Source organism: Pseudorasbora parva, chromosome 9 (assembly GCF_024679245.1).
Source record: "Pseudorasbora parva isolate DD20220531a chromosome 9, ASM2467924v1, whole genome shotgun sequence".
Lineage (NCBI taxonomy): Eukaryota > Metazoa > Chordata > Actinopteri > Cypriniformes > Gobionidae > Pseudorasbora > Pseudorasbora parva.
In genome coordinates this window covers 10,156,964-10,182,308 of record NC_090180.1, presented here as the reverse complement: position 1 = coordinate 10,182,308, position 25,345 = coordinate 10,156,964, and the positions used below count along the sequence as shown (strand labels likewise).

General features: G+C 38.2%; 2 protein-coding genes across 3 annotated transcripts; one reads left to right on the top strand and one right to left on the bottom strand.

The window, feature by feature from the left end:
- The first annotated feature begins 715 nt into the window (after positions 1-715).
- Positions 716-5,076, top strand: rpp40 (ribonuclease P/MRP 40 subunit). The gene is made up of 8 exons (XM_067453830.1): positions 716-1,063; positions 1,173-1,317; positions 1,427-1,495; positions 2,238-2,333; positions 2,438-2,563; positions 2,660-2,858; positions 3,068-3,202; positions 4,734-5,076. Exons 1-8 carry the CDS (start codon positions 947-949, stop codon positions 4,930-4,932), a joined length of 1,086 nt encoding a protein of 361 aa, XP_067309931.1. The 5' UTR covers positions 716-946; the 3' UTR covers positions 4,933-5,076.
- On the bottom strand, positions 4,981-23,945 carry cdyl (chromodomain protein, Y-like). 2 transcript variants are annotated; one of them, XM_067453829.1, is made up of 7 exons: positions 23,542-23,945; positions 12,209-13,001; positions 11,289-11,548; positions 10,769-10,941; positions 10,451-10,661; positions 8,100-8,243; positions 4,981-7,680 (listed from the first exon to the last, which is right to left on the bottom strand). In XM_067453829.1, the coding sequence occupies exons 1-7, from the start codon at positions 23,566-23,568 to the stop codon at positions 7,522-7,524; spliced, it is 1,767 nt and encodes a 588-aa protein (XP_067309930.1). In that variant the 5' UTR covers positions 23,569-23,945; the 3' UTR covers positions 4,981-7,521. The 2 variants fall into 2 exon arrangements, with proteins under 2 accessions (XP_067309930.1, XP_067309929.1); XM_067453828.1 differs by having other exon boundaries at positions 11,289-11,552; positions 12,210-13,001.
- Between the last annotated feature and the right edge of the window lie 1,400 nt (positions 23,946-25,345).

Below are 25,345 nucleotides of genomic sequence, written 5' to 3'. Positions count from 1 at the left end.
TGACATTTGCAATATTTGCAAAGCCAGATATGGTGATGAAAATGATCCCAAGAAGACAGGCTTGAATCGTGCATTGTTTGTGAAGACTGGTTCCATGAGACGTGTGGTGAGGAGAGAAGCATGGCCTCATTGAAGACAGGGGGGCATTCACTTTACTCACCCTGTATTGACTTGTACTCTAACCTACCATACAAAAAGCAGAAATTAAATTTACACTGTGTGAAATGAATTAGCCTATAAGAAAAGTGATGTTTATTATTATTGTGGTTTATATTGTTATCAGGCATGTACTTCATTAGGCCTACACTTGAAGAAAAACTGAATATGTTTGAAGTGTCCCAGCCAATAAAGATGGCCCAGTTTGACAGTAGCACCTGGAAAAATGTGGTTTGGGGTCAGTGTGGGTTTGAGGAACAGTCATCCATCCTGTGTTTAATGTTTCTTTATTTTTATTTTTTAAATATTTTATAATAACTCAGAGTTGTTACAATCTAAACTCTTTTTATTATTATTAAGAAAACCAAAACTATTACAACGAACACCATTTAAATCACTCAAAATCAACTAAGCCAACGTGACATTAAAAAGGTGGCTTAGGCACTACATGAAATTACATGACAAAGGTAGCCTAAAAAAATAAAATAAAAATCATCGTGAAATAAATAACCTTCTAAACAAAAAAGCCATTTAAATTAATACAAAATGACCACAGGGTTATTATTACCATATTTATTTCAACAAGAGGCAAGAGCCAAAACAGCAAGATCTGATAACCAACTCTGCGCTCACGCTGCGACTGTGAGCAGGAACTGACGTCACACGTTTGCGACAAGCGAAGTTGCCACTATTTTGAAACCTTACCCTTATACGAAGTTTAAGAAGCTCGTTTCTCTTTTTTTCGGCTTGATGTCATAACAAAATGTAGATATTGCTCATAGTTATCAAAATGTCACCAGAGCTGGAAACGTTCCCGAGAAGCCTGCTGGTGTGCGAGAAATCAAACTTCTTGAATGAAAAGTCTCGGCATGACATCCACGTGTCGAAGCACAACTTTAATTACAAGGTGAGTTTAATAAGTGAAAATTTGCTTAAGATATTATTTTTACAACTCTGCTCAGATTGTATTTCGGCTCGCGCTAGTTTCAGACGGAAATGTGCCGCTTTCTCCACAGATCTCAGTGCTGATACCTGAATGTGGGATCCTCCCTGCAAACATCAGCAGTGTCATCAGAAGCTTCAGCCCTTATTATGTAGTGCGGAATCTGCCAGTTTATGAACTACTGGAAGAAACATTCCTTGAGTCACTTGTAAAGAAAGGTAGGAGGGAAAATGTGCGAATGTCTATCTCTAATATATTGCTTATTTGTTTTCGAGTAAAATATTTCGACGTTTTTTCTTTTTTTTTTTCTTTTTTCTTTTTACACAGGACACTTCTATGCACTCTCTTACAACACCAAAATAGATGAAGATAATTCCATTGCTCTTCTTTCCAGTGGTAAGCAAGATAATTAGATTAATATGAGTTTGTTTTTTTATTTATTTGAAAGACTCCATAAAATCAGTGGTTCTCAAACTGTTATGACTTTAGTATGACAAAGCTGCTTGATTTCAAACACCTTTTTTTTATTGTGGGAAAATAAAAATATGATCAGTTTCATCTCGATTCCATGTGTTTTATTTTCAGTGCTGGGTAATAACTGATTATTTGTAATCTAGATTACATAATCAGATTACAAAAATATATATATATATTTTTTTAAATTTGAATATTATTTTTTTAAATACTCAGTCAAACTTACGTTTTATTAATTACATGACCACATAATATTCCCAAAATGGCAGTAAATTATTCAGTATTATTCTTTTGTATCTTTTAAATTTAAGTCTAAATAAAAAATAAAAGTTTTGTTGATTTAAAAAAATAATTTCTATTTGTATTTATCAATATGGTACAAGATTATTCAATTCAAATCAATGCTATAAAAAGGTTAGGTCAAAAGTAATTAAAAAGTAGTCAAATCATATTAAATAAATAAACTAAAATGTGTGATGTAATAAATTCCATTACTAACTAGAATTTTGATAATGTCATTTGTATTCAGTAATTTACAACAATTTGTAAGTAATCGACCCAGCACTGTTTATGTTTCACATTTCAGTTTGATTATTTTAATGTATTAATGATAACTTGTGAATGTACTTAGTTTAAAGTATTCACTTTTGTTCTGTTTTCCCAGGTCAGTTAATTTTGTCTCTAGATAAAGACACATATGAACAGCTTGGCTTGGAGGGACGACCATCTCAATACAATCACAAAAAGGCTATGAGATTTGGTAAATAACTTTATTCTGAGTAGCCTGAAATTAAGGTGTTTTAACCATTAAACAAAAGTAGTAATCAATAAATATTATAATTATAAAATGTCTTTGTTGTGCAGTCGTGACTCTGAACCTCACAGACAAAAGCTTGAGTCCAGGCACCAAACGATACCAGCGGGTTCTGTCAGGTCTAAAAGACAGACTACCACTCAGATATGATTTTCTGTTTACTAAATACAACACAGGTTTGTGGCACGTAATCCACCATTACCCTCACTGACCTTAAGATAATTTCTTGTTGCTTTAGTTGCTTTAGCCTTTTGTATTCATGACTCTTTCAGGCGCAGATGAAGATAAGACTCTTTGCAAGCTGTTGTCCCAGTACTCGTACGAGGAGCACAAGCCTGCTTTTAGCCATCACATCCTGAAAAATATACCATGTCCCACACTTTACCAATCAGATATACAGGGAAAGACACTGTCATGTGACCCACATCACTTCTTGGAGTGGCTTGGAGCTGTTAACCTTGGCATCAGTTGGTAAGCGAAGTCCAGTCACTATATCATGCTGTGCTCTTGTATGTTTGTGATTTGTTAAATATGTAAATTGACTGCATTTATTGTACAATGATTACTTAAAGACTGTGGCACAAATAGACAACAGTGAAATTACTATGACATTTTGCTTCACAAAATTGAAAGGAGTTCCTGGTGTTTCTAAATTTAATTGTCCTTTTTTTTTTCTTCAGTGAAAATGCTGCTGACAGTTTCCTGTCGACATACGTGTGTCCAGAGCCCAAGAGTTCTGTCAGTCAAGCCTTGCTGTGCACGGTTACTGGCTTTATCCCACCTGAGAATGTGTTTGTGCTGCTGAAAGAACTCAGGTGAGACCCCAACATTACAGTCACAAACTATATTCCAACTTAGTGGTGGGGTAAACGATGTTGATGTATTTCAAATCACAGAAACAAACACACCCCTACCCCAAAAGCGTCTCGCCCCTATTTTGATAGCTCCCCCCACACATGCGTACGCAACACTGGCGGAATCTGCTGTGCCAGCCGGCTGAGGGTCTGAAGTCATCAATAAGTGAAAGCACAGTTCTCATGAACAACTAGATAGCAGAAGCATGAACATATGACAACAATTATGACAATATTAGAGGGTTATATCGATCACTAAATGAGGAACCAAAGGAAACAAACATATATTAGGAGTTTATCATCTTATGGTTCAGACACACTGCGAGCTGACGCTTGGAACAGACAGGATGTGAAAATGAATGTATAGCTGAAGTGAATGACAATACGATTGCAAATGGACAAACATGCGAACATGACACACGAGCCGAAGAAAAGCCAGCATATATCATTTCTGTGAAACAAAACCAATGTTACTCCTCTATCGAGAAATAAAGCAACCTCGGAGTCCGATTGCGGGCCTTAGCTCTCCTCGAGTTCTCTCCGGCTCTGGGAAGTGATACTTCTTGCCTCATCATAAGCCTTCTTTTTTTCCATAGACATTTTGCACGTGTTTTTTATCTGCCATCTCTCTTTCTGTCGTCTCTTGGTTAATGTCCGTCCTGCGTGTCGTGTCTTTTGAATAATGGCGTAAACGCAGTATTAAGTAATAACTTACACATCTTGCAGAGATAGGCCTAAGTAATAATGCATTTTTACGGAGCTGTAATTAGATGTTTATTATATAAATGTTATAAAGCAGACGTTAAAATAATTTAAGGCGTTTTAAACGAGTCGGTCTTGTTTACATGGTGACTATGCTGGAGCAACAACTCTGTGAGAACGGCTGAACGCGACTGAGCATAAACACAGAAAGAAATAAGTTTGGCGCTTTTATTTCCAACATGCTCTCATTCATGGCTGTTTTATTTAATTCACGTGAAGTTACGACTGTATTGTGACATGACGGATTACCTGACTAACTCCGTCAGTGAGTTCGTCTCTACTTAGCACCAAGTTAAAACTACATAAACACAACATCTTATTTGTGCATATCTCAATCATGCATTACTGTTATGTTAAACAAAGTTGATCAATTAAGGGATGCAGGTTATTTTACCTTTGAACACCGTTGTTGACTCATCTCCCCTCAGACGCAGTCCTTTAATTGCGATTGTATGCAATTCTCAAAACGTCCATTTATCGGGAAATCCGATATTACAAAACCGATACCCGATTATGTGAAAATGCTAAAATATCGGGAATCCGCTATCAGGTACGGTCGGTCGCTCACTACTAAAGTGTACTTCAGTTTAGTTACAATTTACATGCTTTTCAGTGTCTGAAACCTTGCATTCAGTTTGCACTTAAGTATTCTTTTATAGTATATTATTGTATATAATATTTAAAAGTAGAATATATTTAGAGCTGTTTTTCTCTTCCTCGGCTCATCCAGGCAGTATTTCAATGAACCGAAGTTTACACCATGGGTTTCCTTCACTGTGCATGGATTTATGGATAGTCCTGTGTCATGGGGAGCCACAGAACATGGATTCTTCAAAGGTGGTGAAAACTTCTACAATTTTGTTTGCTTCAAGAATCAGGACTACTGGTTACACATGGCTGTCGGTGCTCAAGATGGCTGCCCACCATAAAAACAATGGACATTTGACATGTGGAAATGTAAAATACAAACGTTAATGTAAAATGTTTGTTGTTTTTTATTAAAATTAAATTATAAAAGCACAAGCGTGGGTAAAAAACAAAAAACAAAGCATTTCAATTTATTTGGACCAGTTATTTTCACAGCTGTTACATGTTCTGAAACCTAAAAAAAAATCTTTAGATTGTACAATTTACAATTTAGTATTTCAACTATAAGAAATAAGCGTTGCCATTATATATATATATAAATCTAGTTTTGACCAGCATTTGAAACTAAAGGCAGATCACATGTACAGCTATGCTGAAATTACGAGGATAATATATAATTTTGTCAGTGAAGTGACTGGAGCAAAGCAATTTTTCCCTCATGTATAGAGTCAGCTACGTTTTACATCAAACTGCAACACCCTGTTTACAGAATTCAGATCTGCCAAGATATCCATAATAGATTTAACAATCCAGATATTACTGCAAAGCTGCATTGAGAAAATTAGGATATGTTTCTGGTTTTTGTGTTCAAGGGTTATTAACAGATACTGAATTGTAATTCTCACAGATCAAACTAGTGTTTCATTGACATAATTTTAGAAGCCAATGAACCAGTTTACATATCACATACAAGTTAAAATATATAAGACTTCAATGTCACAATGCACTTCATAATCAAATATAACCTGCCACATTGTTTAGAAAAATGTAATTAAAATGACTGAACAAAATAATTCAATAAGTACAATAGTAAGAATGAAAACAATTCTATTTTCACAATCATAAATATAATTCCATAAACAAGAATTTTACAAAATCATTTGGGAAGAGAAAAACGTACACAACCATCTGTTATTCCAAATTTTGGAACCACTGCAGCAAACTCTATCTATGGTCAATAAATACTGAATAGAATTAAAAACATATATAATTTACACATTTTATTGCTGGGGCTGAGCTGATTAATTACTGGATAGAATTTTGCTTTCCTGTATTGAGTCAGACTAATTTTGAGCTAATACTTTGGAGCAGAACATTAATAGTGCATAGATATCTCTACCAGAAACATGATGTAGAATTTTCAAAACAAGTAAGATTTAAACCAGATTCTTCGGTGCTAAAAATCATATTATGGATTTTGAGAGGTAGAACTTAAGAACTGGGGAAAAATATTTCTGCAGTTATCTTTTTGCAAAGTCACATTGTTAAGCAATTTTTAAGTGGACAGGTTTCGCAACCCATTTTCCTAAACCTACTCCATCCCCACCCACATAATATAAAAAAACAAAACAAAACAAAAATGAAGGATAGCCATTCCATTTAATAATAGTGCATACTAGCTAGTAACTACATGTTTGTGGTGGAGTTCAGTAGGATCTTCCCTCAGAGATGGTTGTTTAATCTCCAGGGCTCTTCTGATGATACAGCAGTCCAGTCTGTTCGAACCAGCAGAAATAAGGATGCAGATTGAAATCGCCAGCACCCTTTATTGACTCATGAGGAACATACCTCATTCAATTTCATAATGTCATAAGTTATTAAATTAGAAATATTGTCAACATTTACATCACAATTATTTGGTGGTATAATGTTACTCCAAAAGCAAACAGTTTGTACGCCGAGAACATACAAACAAACTATAATTAAGCTGAAAACTTTTAAAATTAAGCCAGCGAAACATACAATTGTTAACTTTTGATACAAATAACGGTCAATTCCTACTAAGCCAGCGCCTCGCAAATACACATGTACTCAAGCATTCGTTTTGTTCACTTGACGATTGTTATTACATAATCAGAAATTCAATGTGCTTTTCCTTTAATGCATTAGTAGCTTTCAAGTCAAGATGATGCTGAATCCCCAAGCACTGCTGTCATCTTTATTGCCGTCATTGTCTGATCTTCTCGTCTCCTCTCTTAAAAATGACTACAAAGGGCTGATCGATGTAAATGCCTGCAAGATTTGCCTGAATACTCAAGGCTTGAGATGGCTTGTAATTGATGTAATAAAAGTCCCAACCAAAGAAAAGCCTGCTACCGACAATTCTTGATTTTAATGGCAATCTGTTAGTTCAGCAGTAACCAAACTGAGACGAGCGCCAAATTCAACTCATTCAAGGCTCGTACATCTCTTACTTAAATTACCCTGACATTACTCATCTGTTCTCAATCAGTCTGCATAGGAGGCATGTCAGAAAATAGCCCAAAACCATATTACCTCTATGACAAAGCAATTCAAGGCTTTAGTCCTGATAAAACAGATTGAGCTGAAGGATGAAAAGAATTGACGTGTATCAAGGTATTCTGTCCTTCTGCACAGTGCCTAGAGAAAGATGTCCAAGATACATCACAAACTTTGCATTAAAGTCATTATCAAGTGTAGCAGAATGAGATGCTGCTTTCTGCAGTCGGATGAAAAGGAAATACATCCTGGACGAAGATGAAGTTGCGGGCTAGTCCACCGCAGTCTTCCTCTGATGGGGAGTTCCACCAAAATCCTACTAAAAAAAGTAACCACTGACAACCCTTGTCTATATAACATCAGGCACTTGAGGATGGAGGTTTTTGACACGCATAGGACATTCAATCGATTTAGAATTCATCTATTTTCTTCTGGAGATATTTGAGTATGGAGTCCATGCCCTGAGGAGAGCCCCAGACCCTCTTAAGTGCCTCACACTCCCTCTCGTTGGCCTGCTCCAGGGCGGCCCGGTTAATGTTCCTCACCAGTGCTTTGGACTCGCGCAGAACCTTCAGTGTTTCCCGCAGCATCGCCCATGACAAAATAACATGAGGGGAACAAAATAAGGAAGAAAAGGAAAAGAAGGCACATGACTTAATGGATGTGGATGCATTGTGAATTTGTAAAGAAGTCCACTTAACGCAACTGTTATTTCACCACAAAATACATAAAATGTTCCTTGTGATGTACTAATGATTCAAAATCCTGATGTCTCAGTAAGGTTTAAAACACTGTAAAAACAGCAGAAGAATCACAGTTGAACGTATTTCCAATTTATTCTAGAAAGACTATGAAGATCAAATGAACATGATCTAAAATGAGACGCAATAAAAGCAAAAAACTAAATAAAAGGTTGAAGGGAATATGTGAATGTATGCTTTGAGAAAATGTGACAGGAAAAACAAAAACGAATGAAAAGATGACTTACAACTGAATTACAAGATACTAGCTCCTTTATGCGAACCATGACTTCCTGTGTGAAGGTCCCTGGCCACAGAACCTGGGACACGAGTCCTTTGGCACAAGCCTCCTGAGCGGTCAACTTCCTCCCGCTCAGTAGCATTTCATTAGCCTACAGTGACAGGAGAGAGAGAAAAAGGAATCAGAATGAAAAGGCTATGATTGCACCTGTCACCTTTAATAGACATTTCAAACTTAATTCTTATGTTTAATATGGCGATATTCCTTAAAAATAATGTCTTAATAAATTGTATTAATAAAAAGTGCTTTGTTCAGCACAATCATAATATATTGGGTGTATCTGACAATTTGATCAAGTGAAATAAAGAAATGCTGGAGAAGAGAAGTTCATGTGGAGTGTCCTCACATAGTGAAATGACAGACACTGAAAACACTGAGCATCACACATGCTTGAGTATGTGTAGTGGATACATTGCAGAAATCATATAAATCTACATGTAAACTGCCAATATGAAGGTGAAATAATTTGTCCTGCCAATAAAGCACATTAAATCTAAAGCAAAGCAGAAGGTCTACAGGACTAAAGATGATGGATCAGCAGAAAACTTCAGAAATAAATAAATCTGAAATCTAAATGAAATGAACTTAATGTTAATACTTACTACTAAAACACTTAGAGCTAGATTTACAAACAGCTTGCGTCAGCGCAAACCGTCTTTTGCCGTTAAAAAACTACTGTAAGGATTCACTAAAGACACGCAATGAAAAATTGGCGCTGAAAAGGCGTGGACGGTTATTTTTGCAGCTGAACTTCTTGCATATACATTTGTAGGAGTTTCCTAGCCTGACAAGCCAGACCCACATCAAGATGTTTGGTAAACTCACCATTGACAGGGCTCGATCCGAGGGGAGGGATAAACGGTTGTCTTTCAAACTCCCTCTGCACGCGATAGGATAGCGCTACACCAACCAGAGCAACGACGGTGAAACAGAGCTTGTTGATAGATTAAACATTCGCCGTATCCGGTCGGCAAAACTCCGAACACATCTTCCCTTTTAAAGAATGACTTCAGTGTCGTTATTTGTTCTTTTCGCAGAGAAAAGCTTAACTCCAAGTCTTCCAGAGTCACGGTCAAAGCTGATTCGAAAGACCGCCGTTCGCCAGTTTCTGTGTTTACCAAAAGCACGCAAACGCAACTTGGCCGTCGTCATTATGGCTCCGCCCAGCGACTCTATACAGGATGTGATTGGCCCGGCAAGAGTTTGGCGTTTACAGCTCAGAAGATTATTGAGAGTTGCTAGACGACACTCGTGGCAGATTAGATTTGCTGCCGCTAGGGTGTGTCTAGATTTCTAGGCTAGGAGTTTCCTAGCCTGACAAGCCAGACCAACATCAAGATGTTTGGTCTGGAAACTCACCATTGACAGGGCTCAATCCAAGGGGCGGGATAAACGGCTGTCTTTCAAACTCCCTCTGCACGCGATAGGATAGCGCTACAACCAATCAGAGCAACGAAGGTGAAGAGGAGCTAGTTGATAGATTAAACATTCGCCTTATCCGGTCGGCAGAACTCCGAACACATCTTCTCTTTTTAATAATGACGTTAGTGCGTTCTTCGTTTTTTTATTTAGAGAAAAGTTAACTCCAAGTCTTCCAGAATCGCAGTCAAAGCCGCTAGTGTGCATCTAGATTTCTAGACTAGGAGTTTCCCTTTCTGAAGCAAATATTATGTGAGGAGAGTATTTCAATGAATCACGCAAGGTGATTTACTAAGGTTTGTGCTCCTCAATTTGCTGGTGTCTGCACTATTATTTACAGCCCCCCAAAAAAGCATGTTTTAAAACAGATGCTAACTGGTAGATAGCGTTGATCATTATGGAAATGATCCGGCTGCGTCTGCGCTTTAATTTGCATGTCGTCAGTAGATCACGCACAGAACTTTCCACTCCCATCTGTGCTTTAATAGAAGTGAGCTCTCACACTAATTTGCCCTGTTTAGTAATTTATCTATCTATCTATCTATCTATCTATCTATCTATCTATCTATCTATCTATCTATCTATCTATCTATCTATCTATCTATCTATCTATCTATCTATATATAAATCAATCATTTGTCGTATGTCATTTGACTCATCTAGTAAATGCATCTTGATTTAAGAATTGTTTTGATATTTAGAATGGAAACAAGACAAAAATGCAAAGTAAGATAAGCATTTTTTGCAGTGTTTTTAAAATGTACTTATCAATATATTATAAATGGCATGCCTTAGAAATAAATACAATACTGAAGAGTAAAAAGCCTTAAATGAGTCCTTAAAATCTTTCATCCAGACATACACTATTGATGTACTGACCGAAGCTACTCCCATGATGAGAGGGAATGTTACAGAGGAGCAGGCGTCTGGAGTTTGGCCAAAGATTGTGTAAGGAGTCTGGAACCAAGCTTTCTCATTGGCCCATATTACATCACACAAGGGCAAGATGGATGCTCCAAGTCCAATAGCAGGTCCATTCACAGCGGCAATGATGGGCTTCTTGAACTGGATGAATGTGTTGACGAAAGTCCTGAAGACAACAGAAAACAAAGTCTTATCTATAGCTACTATTACAAAACAATTCACTGATATATGATAGAATACCCGTTCAAATATTTATACTCTCATAATTTTTACCTGATTGTCTCTGCCATTTTGATGCTTTCTTTTTTCCTATCATCCGTGAGCCGCCTTATAAAGTAGATGAAGTCTAGACCAAAGCAGAAGACGTTTCCCACAGCGCTAAGTAGAACAAGTTTACTGTCATCAGCTGCAGCTGTGGCCATGGCACTCTGAACCTCCTTCATTACCTGAAAACCATTTGAGTAAAGTTTTCTCTTTAGGTTTTTATCATGTATGAAATCCTTCTGTAATAGTTACACCAAAACAAAATCACTTGCGTCCCTCTGCTAGACAGTCTGGGAAGTACTCTATATGTTTTCGGTATGGAATCAGATTTTTTATATTGTTTCTACTGTCATACCACCCAGTCCTAATTAAGAGGATGAGGTATCGGATGATAAAAATAAACAAGTTAGGTTTCAGAATACTAAAAAAAGTCAAATTAACATGAGTCATTTCTTACATGCAACTTAAATATATCATATTTATTATACATTACATGACACACTTAAATATATAATATATTTGGACTCACATCAGGATTCAGCGAGTTGTTCTCAGAGGTCTTTGTAGAAAACAGAATGTGTGTAAAGCCATCTTGTTTCTTAACTACAATGTCCCTGTAACGGTAAGCACTCTCGGTTTGACGGACACTGAAGCGCAGGCGTTTGTCGAAAGTTGCGCGGTCCTCAAAGCGCCTTTTGCCTGTCAGCCCTGAGCTGCCCATCGCTCCTGCCGCACCACTCTGTGTAATGGCTGTTCCGTTTGCCGACGAGGCTTCCATGAGGGTTGTCACTCCAATGAAACGACAACAAAAGCAAAAATCAATAAATACAAATGATATAAATAAAACATTTAAATATCATATAGTTATTTATTATATAGTTAATATCTGATTCTACACTACATTCAAATGTTTGGGACAGCAAGTATGCAATAAATGTTTCAAAAGTTATTTTAAACTTTGAACATCAAAGAATCCTGAAAAATATCTATCATGGATTGTTTTCCACACAAAAAAATATTAAGTTGTTATATTAAACAGTTTTCAATATTTCTTCGATCTGCATATTAGAATGATTTCTGAAGGATCATGTGACACTAAATACTGGAGTAATAATGATGAAAATTTAGCAGTCATTGCATTAATAAAATACATTTTTAAAACTTTTCACAATATCCCCAAACCTTTGAACAATATTGTATAATATGGATGCACCACTGTGGGCAAAAACATGTTAAAATGGTCATGGCTTAAAATTGATAAATTGTGGCGCACGTCATCTGCATATAAAAAGAGTGCACAACACAAATCATTACGATCATTACCACTCAGACCTACTGTTATATTGTACTAATATATTACTTTCTTCTATTATACAAAGAACCTAACATGAGAGTAAAATCAATACTATCGTAACAAAGATATTTCTGATGGAGAACTAGCATCTGTACCTTTCCCGTTTAACGTGCGGACGGCAGCTGGGGTAATGGGAATCTGTGGTGGCGGAAGGGCCGTTTGCGTCCTGGGCCTCGTGCCCATTCGAGCTCGCTCCTCTCCTGGTACGCGCACCGCTCCGGAGGGTTTCTCCAGCAAGGCCACTTCAGGGGGCACAGCATCTGGCTCTTGGCTTCCCTGCTCCAGACTGTGTGCTGCTTCACTGGGAGACTCCTCTGTGTCAGTGCGGCTGTTCATTGGGCTCTTTGGCACTAGGATTTTGATGCCAGATTTTGTTAGGTCCATACTACGGCGCAGCGCACTCATAGTGGGTGCAGCTGTTGGCGCTGCGGTTGGGACAGTGTCAGTGACTGTGCCCGTGACCGCAGTGCTGCCGCCAGTGCTACTTATGGCAGCAGAACGCTTATTCTTCTGCTGCTGTCCGTCGCTGTTGTTTGGTGAGTGCTGTGCTGGCTGAATCCGTTTTGTGGAGGGTGTGCTTGAGGTCTGTGGAGAAGTCTTGGCTGTGTTGGGACTCGCTGAGTGCTGCTGAGGCCTGCTGATCTGTTTGCGGGCATTGAGGTTAGTGTTGCCTCCAGCTGTGCTGGGAGAGCTCCGTGTAGAACGGAGTAAAGTTCCGTCTTTCTGCTTTTCGCTGTGTTGCCGATTAAACTCATGGATGAACTCGACGCAGCTGGACAGGTGACTCTCTGGCTCCCAGGTGTCTCCCTCAAAGCCATAGCCTCTCCAGCGGACCAGGTACTCCGTTTTGCCCTTTTTGTTCTTACGTTTGCCAACTACTCTCTCCACCTACAGAGAGACATGCAGATAAAGTATGACTTAGTGAAATTTATGTTGAATAATTAAGTACTGGAAAGACTAAAGAGAAGAAATTGTTAACTTGTTATGAAGGAAAGTGTACTTTCTATGAATACACTTCATACATTAATAGTCTGAAACCTATGGTTTGTGAGCCATGCATTTGAGAACTGCATTCAATACAGATCTGATACTCAAAATGTTGAAATATGAACAAAATGAATGAATATCACCTGTAACAATGGTTAAGTAAATAACAAAATTATCACAGACAACACAGCACAAGTTCAACAGTCAAATCTTAAATTAACCGACAGCAACTTTTATACCTGAGTGGAGAGCAAAGCATTTGAGTCACACACAGACCACACAAATATTCAGCTCCGTACTGTAAACCCTTAGCGTAGAAATCTCATTTGCAGCTGGGCCGTCCAGCAACTCTCCGTTGGCTTGTGAGCTTGAAAAACCAAATTCTAGTCAGGCCAATCACATTGGCCCTCATTTATCAATCTTGCGTAGAAACGGGCGTATATGTTGGCGTAAGATTAGCTCTCTAAGATTAGCTCTAGGGACAGCATAGTGTGCATATACGTTCATTGGAGGAACAGAAAAGCTCTCGGACTAAATATAAAATATCTTAAACTGTGTTCCGAAGATAAACTAAGGTCTTGCGGGTGTGGAACGACATTAGGGTGAGTCATTAATGACATAATTTAAAATTTTGAGTGAGCTAACCCTTTAACATAATGACGGCAGAGTTGTGAGTGTTCCATGTGAAATCCCTGCTACTTTAAAACAAAGATAACAGCTGCTGCTGCTGGTGAACAGCAAGCTTTTGAATCGGTTCTGGCCTATGGAAGACTTGGAGTTAAGCTTTTCTTTGAGAAAAGAACAAAGAATGGCACTGAAGTCATTCTTAAAAAAAAGGAAGATGTGTTCTGAGTTTTGCCAATTGGATAGGCAGACAGTTGCGGAAACACGTTGTAAAGACGAGGAGTATGTTCAAATGTAGTAGGGGTGTAACGGTTCAAATTTCTCATGGTTTGATTTGTATCGCGGTTTTAGGGCCCTTTTCAGTACAGTTAGGTATGTTCAGGAAAAAAGTACTGTCAAATAAAAATATCTAAAGCTAACTATTATAATGTGCAAAGATACAAATAAATGTAAGATATATCTGACTATGCTTACTAGTATACTCGGCGAGACTGATTTTTGCTGACTAATAAACATGATTTTTTTTTTGGTCTTTTTAATGTTCTTAAATTTGATCAAACTAAATTCAAGACTTTAGCAGCACTAGGTAACGTTTTAACCTTCATAATATATTTTCAAGACTTGTGATGATACATCGACTTACAATAGGTTGAATGACACGTCTGCCATAGCCTGACGGGGTCTGTATTGTTTTTAATCGTATTTTTAAACTTCGGGTTTCGGGTAGTAACCCGAGAACAAAAAGAACTACAAAATTCGACTGCTTTACGGCATACTTCCTCCACCACCCCCACTTCCTTAAATTCGGACGTGCGAGCCCAACTATCGTTTGTCGGACATTATAGTCATGTCCAAAGCAGCACAGAAAAATAAGAAAGCAAAGGTTTTGTTGGAGGAACATTGATCAACATTGGGCCAGCGTTTGCTTGTTGGCGTGAGCTGAAGGAGGTGTGCCCGACCGATGCTGACTTGGCTCTCATGCTTGCTAAAGTTGCTATGGTTATTACCTACCACTCAAACATTGAATTGAAGTATCATAGATTCTGTAAAACGGTAGCCAATAGACTAGGCTACTATAATGACGCTGGCTTGTAAACGTGAGCATCGCGATCATTTGGCGTTTGAAAAAAATAAAACCCATGAAATTATATTCATATGACATGCTGAAACATATGCCACTGTACCTGGGATTAAGACTTTTTTTGTGAACTTTTGATTTGTGAACAGTGTTTAGGGTAACTGTTAGTGATGCGCGGGTCAGCTTTTTTTCCAACCCGCGGGTCCCGCTTTTATGAAATGATGTGGCCCACCCGCACCACTGTATATATTTTTACAACCCGCCCGCGGGTTATGAGACGACCCGCTCATCGCTAGTTCAGGGCTATCATGACTGTCATGTCAACAAATGCACGTGCGCATCCCCTGATGTAGGATGACAGAGTTCACGACAGTAGTAGGGGACACTAATTTTTTCCCAACTGTAGGGGGACCTCGAGAGCTAAAGTTACCTAGTGCTGCTTGAATGGCCATTTAAACTTGAATGAATGAACCAGATCAGATGTTTCATCAGAGTTTTGCAGACCAATCAACTAATTCATTGAAACTAATTGGCTTCTCTCATGAAAACATCAAGGAGGGCTAAAACAGATGTTGAGATTTTCCGTGAATAAAGTGTTACATAAAGCCATTATAAGAGTTCAAAAGACTTTGATATAGCACAGTAATATGTCTTAATTTTGAATATTGGACTTATTTTTGGAATATTTTAATGAAGCTGTCCCGTTTTATTGTAATTACATAACTAATTACATCAATTTTTGTGTTTTGCAGCAATTAGTCAGTCATATAGGCTAGATTTGAAACATGAGGTTGAGTTAATGATGACAAGTGTCTTTTTAAAGGGCTATACTTCCTGTTATGTTGCTGATGAAGCTTCAGTAATAAGAGTGATATGCACTAAAAGTCAGACTATATACAGGAATGAATAGAGGCTTATAATTAGGTGGTGTCATGACAATCTGATTTGAATGTCAACATGACAAAAGGATTCTGTGAATTTCAGGAAACCCAGAGAGTGCGACTCCTCAATCAACACCAATGGCACCGCAGTTTTAAGTGTCAGCTGCTTCAGGTTCCTTGGCATGCAAATCTCTGCTGGTCTGGTTTGGTCTCGCTACACATGGTATTGTGTATATGGTATCTCGCTACAATGGTATTGAAAGTGGAGTTTGGACTCCACTTTCAATACCATTATCCTGGATACCATCCTGAATAAAACACAAATGACGGCACCTCTAAAGACCCCGCTGTCAAGCTCCTGAAGTCTGCAGACGACACCATAGTCATCCGCCTCATCCAAAATTGTGACGGGTCTGCTTACAGACAAGACGTTGAGCAGCTGGCTGTCTTGTGCAATTATAACAACCTGGAGCTGAACACGCTCAAAACTTTGGAGATGATTGAGGAGAACAATCTTATAGAATTTTGTCATATAGAATTTAGGGCTGTACTAGAATAATCGAATATTCGTTCGGTGAGGTGGCATTCGATTTTCAGTTTTGAGATTCGAATATTCTTTTTTTTTTTTTTCAAGACGTGACTTCCGTCACGGACTCATTCTCACTCATGCTTGAAATAATAATAAATTAAAAATAACACCGCAACATGCTTTCAATAAAAGCATCGCGCATTTTAAAGATTTAAATTAACAAAAAGTCAGAATAAGACAAAATAAATCCCTTATATAGAATAAAACAAATTGTAATAGATATTACATTTTGTGTCATTTTAAAAAAAATTAATTTATTCTTATTCAACTGTTTATAAGCATGCTACCGTGTTCTTTATTTATTACAGTTCGTTGAAATCACTGTGTTTCACTAATCACTAATTTAATTTCTGTCTTGGGATTCATTTGTTTTAAAGAAAGGTTCGTTATTAATACCTTATTAAAGTTCTTGCTCTCAACAGACTTTGTGTTTTGTATCACTTGTGCACTGTCCGTTTTCGGAGCATAAACCTGCCCGTGTAATGCTTACGGAAACTGTTCTATTTAAAAGATTATTAAATGTTTATTAATATTTAAAGAATGTGTGCCACCTGATCATATTGCACCAAATGCAACACTGCACTCCACTGGGTCTGCCGCAACACATTTACGATGCCGAAGAGTGAAACGTAAAGTCGTGAAAGATGATACAAATGCAAACCGACACTATTATTATATATTTAGCCCCACCCACCGAAGCTTCGAATATTCGATATTTGCCACCTAAGCTTCGAAGCTCAATAAATGGCATTCGAAACAGCCCTAATAGAATTATTAATAGGGAATTTTACAGGTATTCATTCAGGGCCTCAATTTTATTTCTGAAAATGGGGCGACTGTTATGACCTAAATTAAATAGTGAAGGCGTAATGTAAACGTAGCATTGTCATATTCTATCCTAACTTCACCCTTGCACTCCGTCAGATATAAGGCAAGACAGAAAGCTTGTCACAGTTTAGTTTTGCGATATCTCGTGGCACGTGATCTCGTCATACCTAGAGTCCAGTATTGATATTTGACCATAGACTGTAAAAAAATATGGACTTAGTGTCCGTGACGTCACCCATAGGATTCCGAAGAGTCGTTCTGAAGCGTAAAGTACAGACGAGCTGGCCGTTGCCATCTTGCCAGCGCGTCACGCCCGGATAACAGAAAATGGGCAAAGAGGCGGGATGTTGGCGGAGCTGAGGTGACGCGATGACTAACAGACAGCGGATAAATGGCTATATCCACCCTGTCAATCAAAGTAACCATACCCTTAATTATGCAGAACCTTAAGGCTTTATATAATGTAAACGAATGAGTTATTAAAAAAAAAGTCACCTAGATAACATTGGAAAACCCCTGGTCGTTGGCTCCGACGAGGCACGATCAAGCCCCGGAAGTGAGCGTGGAAAGGGACTGGCTTTTGGCCCAACAGTGGAAACACGGCTATGAGCACTGTGGCGGCAGTGGATTCATTCAGGTTCCTGGGCACCACCATCTTTCAGGACCTGAACTGGGACATTGACATTGAGAGAGAGGTTGTACTTTCATCAGGGACAACTTTCTTCATCAAAGGAAAAAGTTCAGCCTGCCACAGGTGCAGATGACGGTTTGATCAGCCGTCATTGAGTTGGTTCTGTGCACTTCTATAACTGTCTGGTTTGGGTCAGCCAGTAAATAAGAAATAAGAAGACTACAACAGACTGTTAGGACAGCTGAAAGTATAATTGGTGAGCACCTGAACATACATCTCCAGAGTGAAGAAATGGACAGGTAACATCATCTCAGACCCCTCTCACCCCAGCCACAACCTGTCAGGCAGATGATACAGATCTCGGTGCACTAGCTAGGCATGACAACTGTTTCATCCTTCATGCTATCTCCAGCTTGAAGACTTAACACAGAAATTTACTGTTTCTATAATTATGTACCTCAGTATTTGAGAACAAAGCAATAATTTGTTCATATTATGTAAATACATATACATATTTATACAGTTGTATACAGTACAGAATGCACAAATCTGTACAGTATAGTCGGCGGTTCCAGATGTCTATCACGTTATTATAATTTTTAAATATTTTTTATTTGTGTCAAATATATATATGCATGTACCCAGAGGTCCTGAAAAACCACAACAAATTCCTTGTGTGTTTGCGCACACTTGGCAAATAAAGCTCATTCTTATTCTGAATCATCTGTTCCTCCTGATGTTGCTCTAACCTGTATGACACCATTATCATATAATGCTTCTAATTAATGGGTCTGGTTATTCCAGAAGACAAATAATAAATGCTACTGCATACAATGGCATCTAAAAGAATTGTATGCTTTGAACTTTGCTGTAGCAGCTTGGGAGGATGCTTTTCTATTCCATGATAATAGCCCTGTGCACAAAACTAGATCCATACACATATGTTGTGGAAGTTTAGTGTGGAAGAATTAGACTGGCAGTGTGCATGGTTTCTGTGTGTGACATTTTTATGGTGATGAACACAAAAAACTCTAGCAGAGTGCTTGCTTTGGAAAGCTGTTTGGAACTCCTGAAACAAACTCCGTTTTGCCCAAGCGGCAACCTCCCGCGATCTCTCTTGAAGCCGTCCTTCGGATGAGACGTTAAACCGAGGTCCTGACTCTCTGTGGTCATTAAAAATCCCAGGATGTCTTTCTAAAAAAGAGTAGGGGTGTAACCCCGGCATCCTGGCCAAATTTGCCCACTGGCCTCTGTCCATCATGGCCTCCTAATAATCCCCACAACCTGATTGGCTTCATCACTCGGTCTCCTCTCCACCAATCAGCTGGTGTGTGGTGAGCGTTCTGGCGCAATATGGCTGCCGTCGCATCATCCAGGTGGATGCTGCACATTGGTGGTGGTTGAGGAGATTCCCCCCTTCAATGTAAAGCGCTTTGAGTGCCTAGAAAAGCGCTATATAAATCGAACGCATTATTATTATTATTATTAATACGGAAGTAATGTAAACTGTAATTCCTTAACTGGCCCTAGAGGCAGGCTCTAGAAGGGAGCAGAATCTCTGAGTCCCATGTTAAAATTCTCAACTTTACAGCTGAAAAAAAAAGTTTACAGCCTGGTACAAATTGTGGTTTTGGCTTATAAGGCTAATTTTGATCTTCATGACAACTGTGAGGGGATGATTTTTTTTTTATAACTCATTCGTTTACGTTATATAAAGCCTTAAAGTTCTGCATAATTAAGGGTGTGGTTACAAGTGGATAGCCATTTATCTGTTGTCTATAGTTATTGCGTTACCTCAGCTCCGCGCACATCCCGCCTTTTTGCCCATTTTCTGTTATCCGGGAGTGACACGCGATGACTCGCTCACAAGATGGCAACGCCCAGCTCATCCATACTTTACGCTTCAGAACGGCATATCGGAAACCTATGGGTGACGTCACGGACACTACGTCAATATTTTTTTACAGTCTATGGTTTTGCCCTGATTTTGTCTGACTTAAAATCCACCTGAAGTCATTCATTTTTCACCTTAAAACTCATCTTTGATCACCAAAATTAAGTTGAGATGTTTTTTTCTCTTGTGAAAAACAAATTATACATGCCTTTGCTTCATTAAATATAAGTGTGTCAATGAATATGCAAATGACCCCCGCCTCCACTCACTCATGCAGGATTGTTTCTACAACTGTGCTAATGTTACAGAAACCATGTTCTCATTAGCCATCTCAGATTCAGACAGCTGCCTTCTAAAAATTAGCATCCACACACATTTTACAGACTTCTTTAGTGGCTTAATCACAATATATTGAACAGACACTTTCAGTTTTTTAATTGTAGTGTCTGTTCTCTAACTGAACTGATTTTATGAAGATGAACGCGGTGGTGGGAAAGTAAAAGTGATTCAGTAGCGGTGGCTTTGGGAGTGGCCACACAGGGCATCGAAGCATTCTTGGAATTGTAATTTGCTTGAAATGCCCATCCCTAGTGAATACTCTCGCGCATCTGCAGCAACAGTGTAGTTATGCTCACGATTGCAGTGTGAAACAGCCGTAATACAATGCGCCACCTCAGATACGCATGCTATTCAGGATGTGTAGCCTACTCCTTTTGTGGACGTGATCTTCCTGGAACAACGTGCTGAAAACAGCAACTAAACCCAATTAATTCACAGCGATTTACTAGTGGTGTTCAACTTCTCATTGAAATATGACAGTCCCAATCATAGTTATTATCAGTCATACATTGCTGTTAGAGCTGCATGCTGAAGCTGGATAAACACCGGTAAACTAGAGCACTTTGCTAGCATGTTATTTGACTCAAAGAAATGCATACGAGATAAATCAGATATAAACATAATATTACAACCTACATTTGCACAAAACAAAAGACTGCAAAGTTATAATCATGATTGAAGGTGTAACTCTAGCTGTAAAATGGTCCCAAATATAACTCCGCCGCACTCGCTTCATTTTGCCTTGTGTCTGAGTTACATGTTTCGCAGTTGAGCAGCAGGCACTGCTAAATCAACAATACACTTTATCAATTAACTGTATTATCGACAATTAAACAATCATCAATTAATCGTTAACATCCCTACATCATATAAATAATTCACCCACTATAATTCATGATTATAGCGCAAGCAACTTCTGGCGAAACGAGGGACAGAGAGCGATGTGAAACACGCAACAAAAGTTCAGAAATGTCAACTTTATGCAAATGAGAAGCAAATTTCACGAGCCACAACCAATAGGAATGGATTGTCTGTGGAGCTCACGTCACTTGCTGCGCTCCACTCCACTTTTAGACGTGCACTTACGAACTTCCCTAAGCACTTCCCCTAGGGGGAATCCCTGCCACCATTTTGTTTTACTTTGTAAAGTGGACGGGGGAAGTTTATATGGACATACCCTATACCCTCAGTCTACTTCATATGTACACTTCAGGCAGCTTCATATACCACAATGCAACACGATTGTGATATCACTTTTAATTTACCCAACCACAAAATCTCTATGATATTTTAAGCATTTTTTAAAACATTTAAAACAACCAAAAAACACCTATATACATATAGAAAAATGCTGCATTAAACAATTTTGTAAAGAAAATAAATGAATAAGTAAACTCCATAGTGGATTCCAAGTGATCAAGCGCTTTGGAACCGTAATTGGTTACACTTACAAGGTAGTTTGTGATGTAAGAAACACAGGCGTTTGCAAACCATGTCTTTTAACTGCACTTTGAAGGAGAAAATACTCTGCAATATTGACTGACATGAAAACTGACATGAATTGGCACATGGTTTGACTTAAAGCATATTAAAAACACCACATAGACATTAACAAATATTCAAAATGTAGGATTTTCACCACAGGGGTCTTTAACGCTTCTATTTACTATTGCTAACAACCCTAGAATAATAATTTTGCATAGAAAGAATAATATGTTATTGCTAAAAACTGAGCAAATTAATGGGATGTTAACTTCCAGAATCTTTGCGTTCTATAAAACACTACTTATTGAATCCGACGATTCCTTTAATAAATACAAAAACACATTTCCTGACTTTCTAAGGCTGTTAGCAATACATTTTGGAAAGAAGAAATGAAGATTCTGTTAATGTATCATGGTTATAAGAAGGTAGAGAATGGAAAAGTAAGCAGAAAAGCACCATCGCTTTAGTTTTATGATACAGTAGTCGTCCACATCTGGGGGTACCGTATTTCAGGCAAGGTTAACTTACCGTCACATATAACTTGAAATCTCGGATGATAAACCCAAACCTTGCTTACTCAAGGTTTGCTGGTTCCAAAAACAAATCTGGGAGTAAGTTCAGACAATTTGGACTATGTTCCTGGTTAACACACAAGACATTCTCAACAGAGCGATGAATCAACGATTCACCATGGAAACAGAGCACCATTCTACTTTCTCTTCTTCTCATTATTATTTAAAACATATCTGAATACCTCTTAAGCAAACTAACCTTGGAACATAACTTGCATACCCTGAAAGTTACCTCCGTTTTTAGAACCGAAACTTACTCTCAAACATACCTGGCAGTGTCACATAACCTGCTTTCTGGAATACCCCCCACCCTGGGGTGCAAATAAGTAAAATAAACAATGTATTTTTCCAGGTCTATGCTGACCCAAGCCGCAACCAAAAAACACCTAAAGTTTGAAAAGGCAAGGATATGAATCATGACTAACAGATTTGTTGTTGTCATCATCTGAATGAACAGTATTATCTAGGTGTTTGAAAATGGGGACAGTATTCACACAGGTCTTTATAAACAGGTCAAACATGTTTGAAAAGATCTGTTCTCTTCATTACACCTTTGTATCTTCTTTGTACCGTAGTAAAGCATTTGATCATATTGACGAATTTATCTCAATAAGCACATCAATTCTAAACTTGTAAGCAGTCAATAGCTATATTCACTAGAACAATTCTCAAAAGACGGGAAAAACACAGCAACTGTATTTGACACAATTAGAGCACTGATATGACTGAATACTTTAAGTATATTCGTGAAGCATAAACATGCAATATGTGATGATCATTTTAAAAAGAAATCACCATTTTAAAACCATGATAACAGAACTATGGCTGAGAATAATGGCAGTCAGTCAGAATGTCAGTCCATCAAACAAACCAGCAAGTGACATTAGACTTTCTAAGTGCGAAATTATACGCCATATTCTGTATATGTATAACTATAAATAATAATAATATCACAAACAACGAAACTGTAAAATGAAACCAAGCAAAGGCGATCATAACAACACACAACACTCTTGGATAGCTAGGAGCCAGGCAGGTTGAAAGCTCTCAAGCGAAGCTAAATTCGCAGGTCCTGCTGGACAGAAGTCGAAACTAAAAGTTCCCGAAGAGCTGAAAACACCAAAACGTACCGAGTTCACTTTCAGCTGTCCTGATGTGTCCATCATACCACACAGACCTCATGGTTAGCAGCTAGCTTGATGAAGTATCACTCTCCAAAGTGCCCTTCCTTCCCTCCCCCGCCGCCTCATCTACTGCCTCCACCAGCATCTCTCCACACTAAACTCCACAAACTAACAAACCAGGACGACACTGGCTCCACACTACTAGTTTAGTTTGCTAGCATGCAACCCTCCCGGCTTAGCTTCAACTAGTATTGGAGTGCTGAAGTCAGTTGTTAAGAACGTTTGCTAGTGCAGTCCACACGAGCTTTGGGACGCTTCGTATATGTGCAACTACACACAAATAATCGATTAACTGCGTCTAAACGGATACGAACGTTAAAAATCGCCGACATTCACCTCATAGAGTTCCTCCGTGGCCATCATGTCACGATAATCTTCGACGTTGTGGCAATCCGTGAGGATTGTAGACACTTTTTTCCTCCAGTTGCAGTTGTCTTTTTTTGGCCTCTCCTCCTTTTTCAGTTGGTCGGGTGAGATGTTCTTGACCCACACCGAGGATCTCTTTGCTGTTTAGTTCTCGCACTCAACGTCTATCCAACAACATTATAGTTGGAATAAAACATATCATTCCCGATTAAGTCCAAACGAGCACTTTTGTCGGTACAGGCGGCGATTTTCGAGCGTTACCGCAAACTAGTCTGTAGGCAGTGCTGATTACGCGCTCGCCTGCTCTCAGTTCTGTCACACAGGAAGTCTCAATCGAACGCAGATTAGAGTCGAGATGAGTTTGCACTGCCTGCAACCCGTGATAGAGCTGTTTGACGACGGTCATCTGTGTTTTGCGAATCTATATCAGTGTTGATTATTGAGTGTTGGTCTAATGGAACATAACTAACTCGAGTCCGCAATAGTTTAAACAATAATCCATAGCTTTACGTGCCAGGTGAGTTTTGCCCATGACTCAGTTTAAAACATTTCCATGAATTCCGTGTTTCCATTGTGTTGTGTTGCCTACATGAATGTTTTTAAGACTTTACAGAAATCAAGATTTGTTTAGCTATTTAATATAGATAATGTCAAAATAGACTTTGAAAGCTGCTAAAAACGGATCTAGGATAAGGGATAATAGGCTACAGTGAGCCATTTGTTATTTTGAATTAAACAAGAGGATTGCCCTCACTTTACATTACTCATCTTATTATACTTTACACCTGCTTACAAATAAATAAATAAACATGAGATATTGAAATTATAATTGTTTATATTTATAATATGAATTTATAGAGTTTTCCCAGGTGAGAGTTCAGTTATGCTGTATTTCCTGGGCTGCATTTCTCGAAAGCATCATGATCTACGTTGATTTTAGAGACCATTGGTGCCATACGATGCTTTTGTGAAACACAGTAACAGTGGCCATTAAGAAGAAATATTAGACTTCTAAACGCCACCTTTGACAATCAGAATAAAGTAGCCTATATAGAGAGCCATGTAATGTAAAATCTTTTGCACTTATAGAGCTTTGCAAAGTATGAAACTGCCTACTCAGATGCATATTCAAAATTTCCAAGGTATTTCAAAAGACCTCATGAAAGACAGCAGATTTTAAAGAAATATGATGTATGATGAGTCATCAGTAGACTAAAGGGATCCTATAAACTAAAGTTATTATGTATTATTCAGATTATCCTCTGGCTAAACTATAGTCAACATGCTTACTGCTAAGATATTTAGAAAGTTGTCAAGCTAAAATGGGAAATCATGTAGAATGGTATTATGAAATAATACATTTTAGATTTTGTTTCTTATTACATTAACCAAAAGATCAATTCTCCATTTCTGGTATATAAATCTTCATATTTACAAACCTGTTATTTTTGCAGCTTTCCAAATCCTAACTGATATGGGGGTTAATGGTGAATGGTCTTTTTAAACAGATTGGTGTTTTCTATTGAGAGGAGAATAGTTTAGCAGATGCCAAAAGAGAACAAGGAAGTAGGTGAAAGAGCAGAACAGAAATGTTGCAGCAAACTTTTTAGAGATAGCCCCCTTTTTTACTTAAGTTTGGTGGCATTGCAATGGTTCAGATTAAGCTAAAATTGTATGGGAAGCATTATTTCAGCATTAAGTCCTACCTGGACTTGGATTGGTTTGCTTTGAAGGGCTTTTCTTTCGGTTTCTTCCAGGATCACCACCACATTTA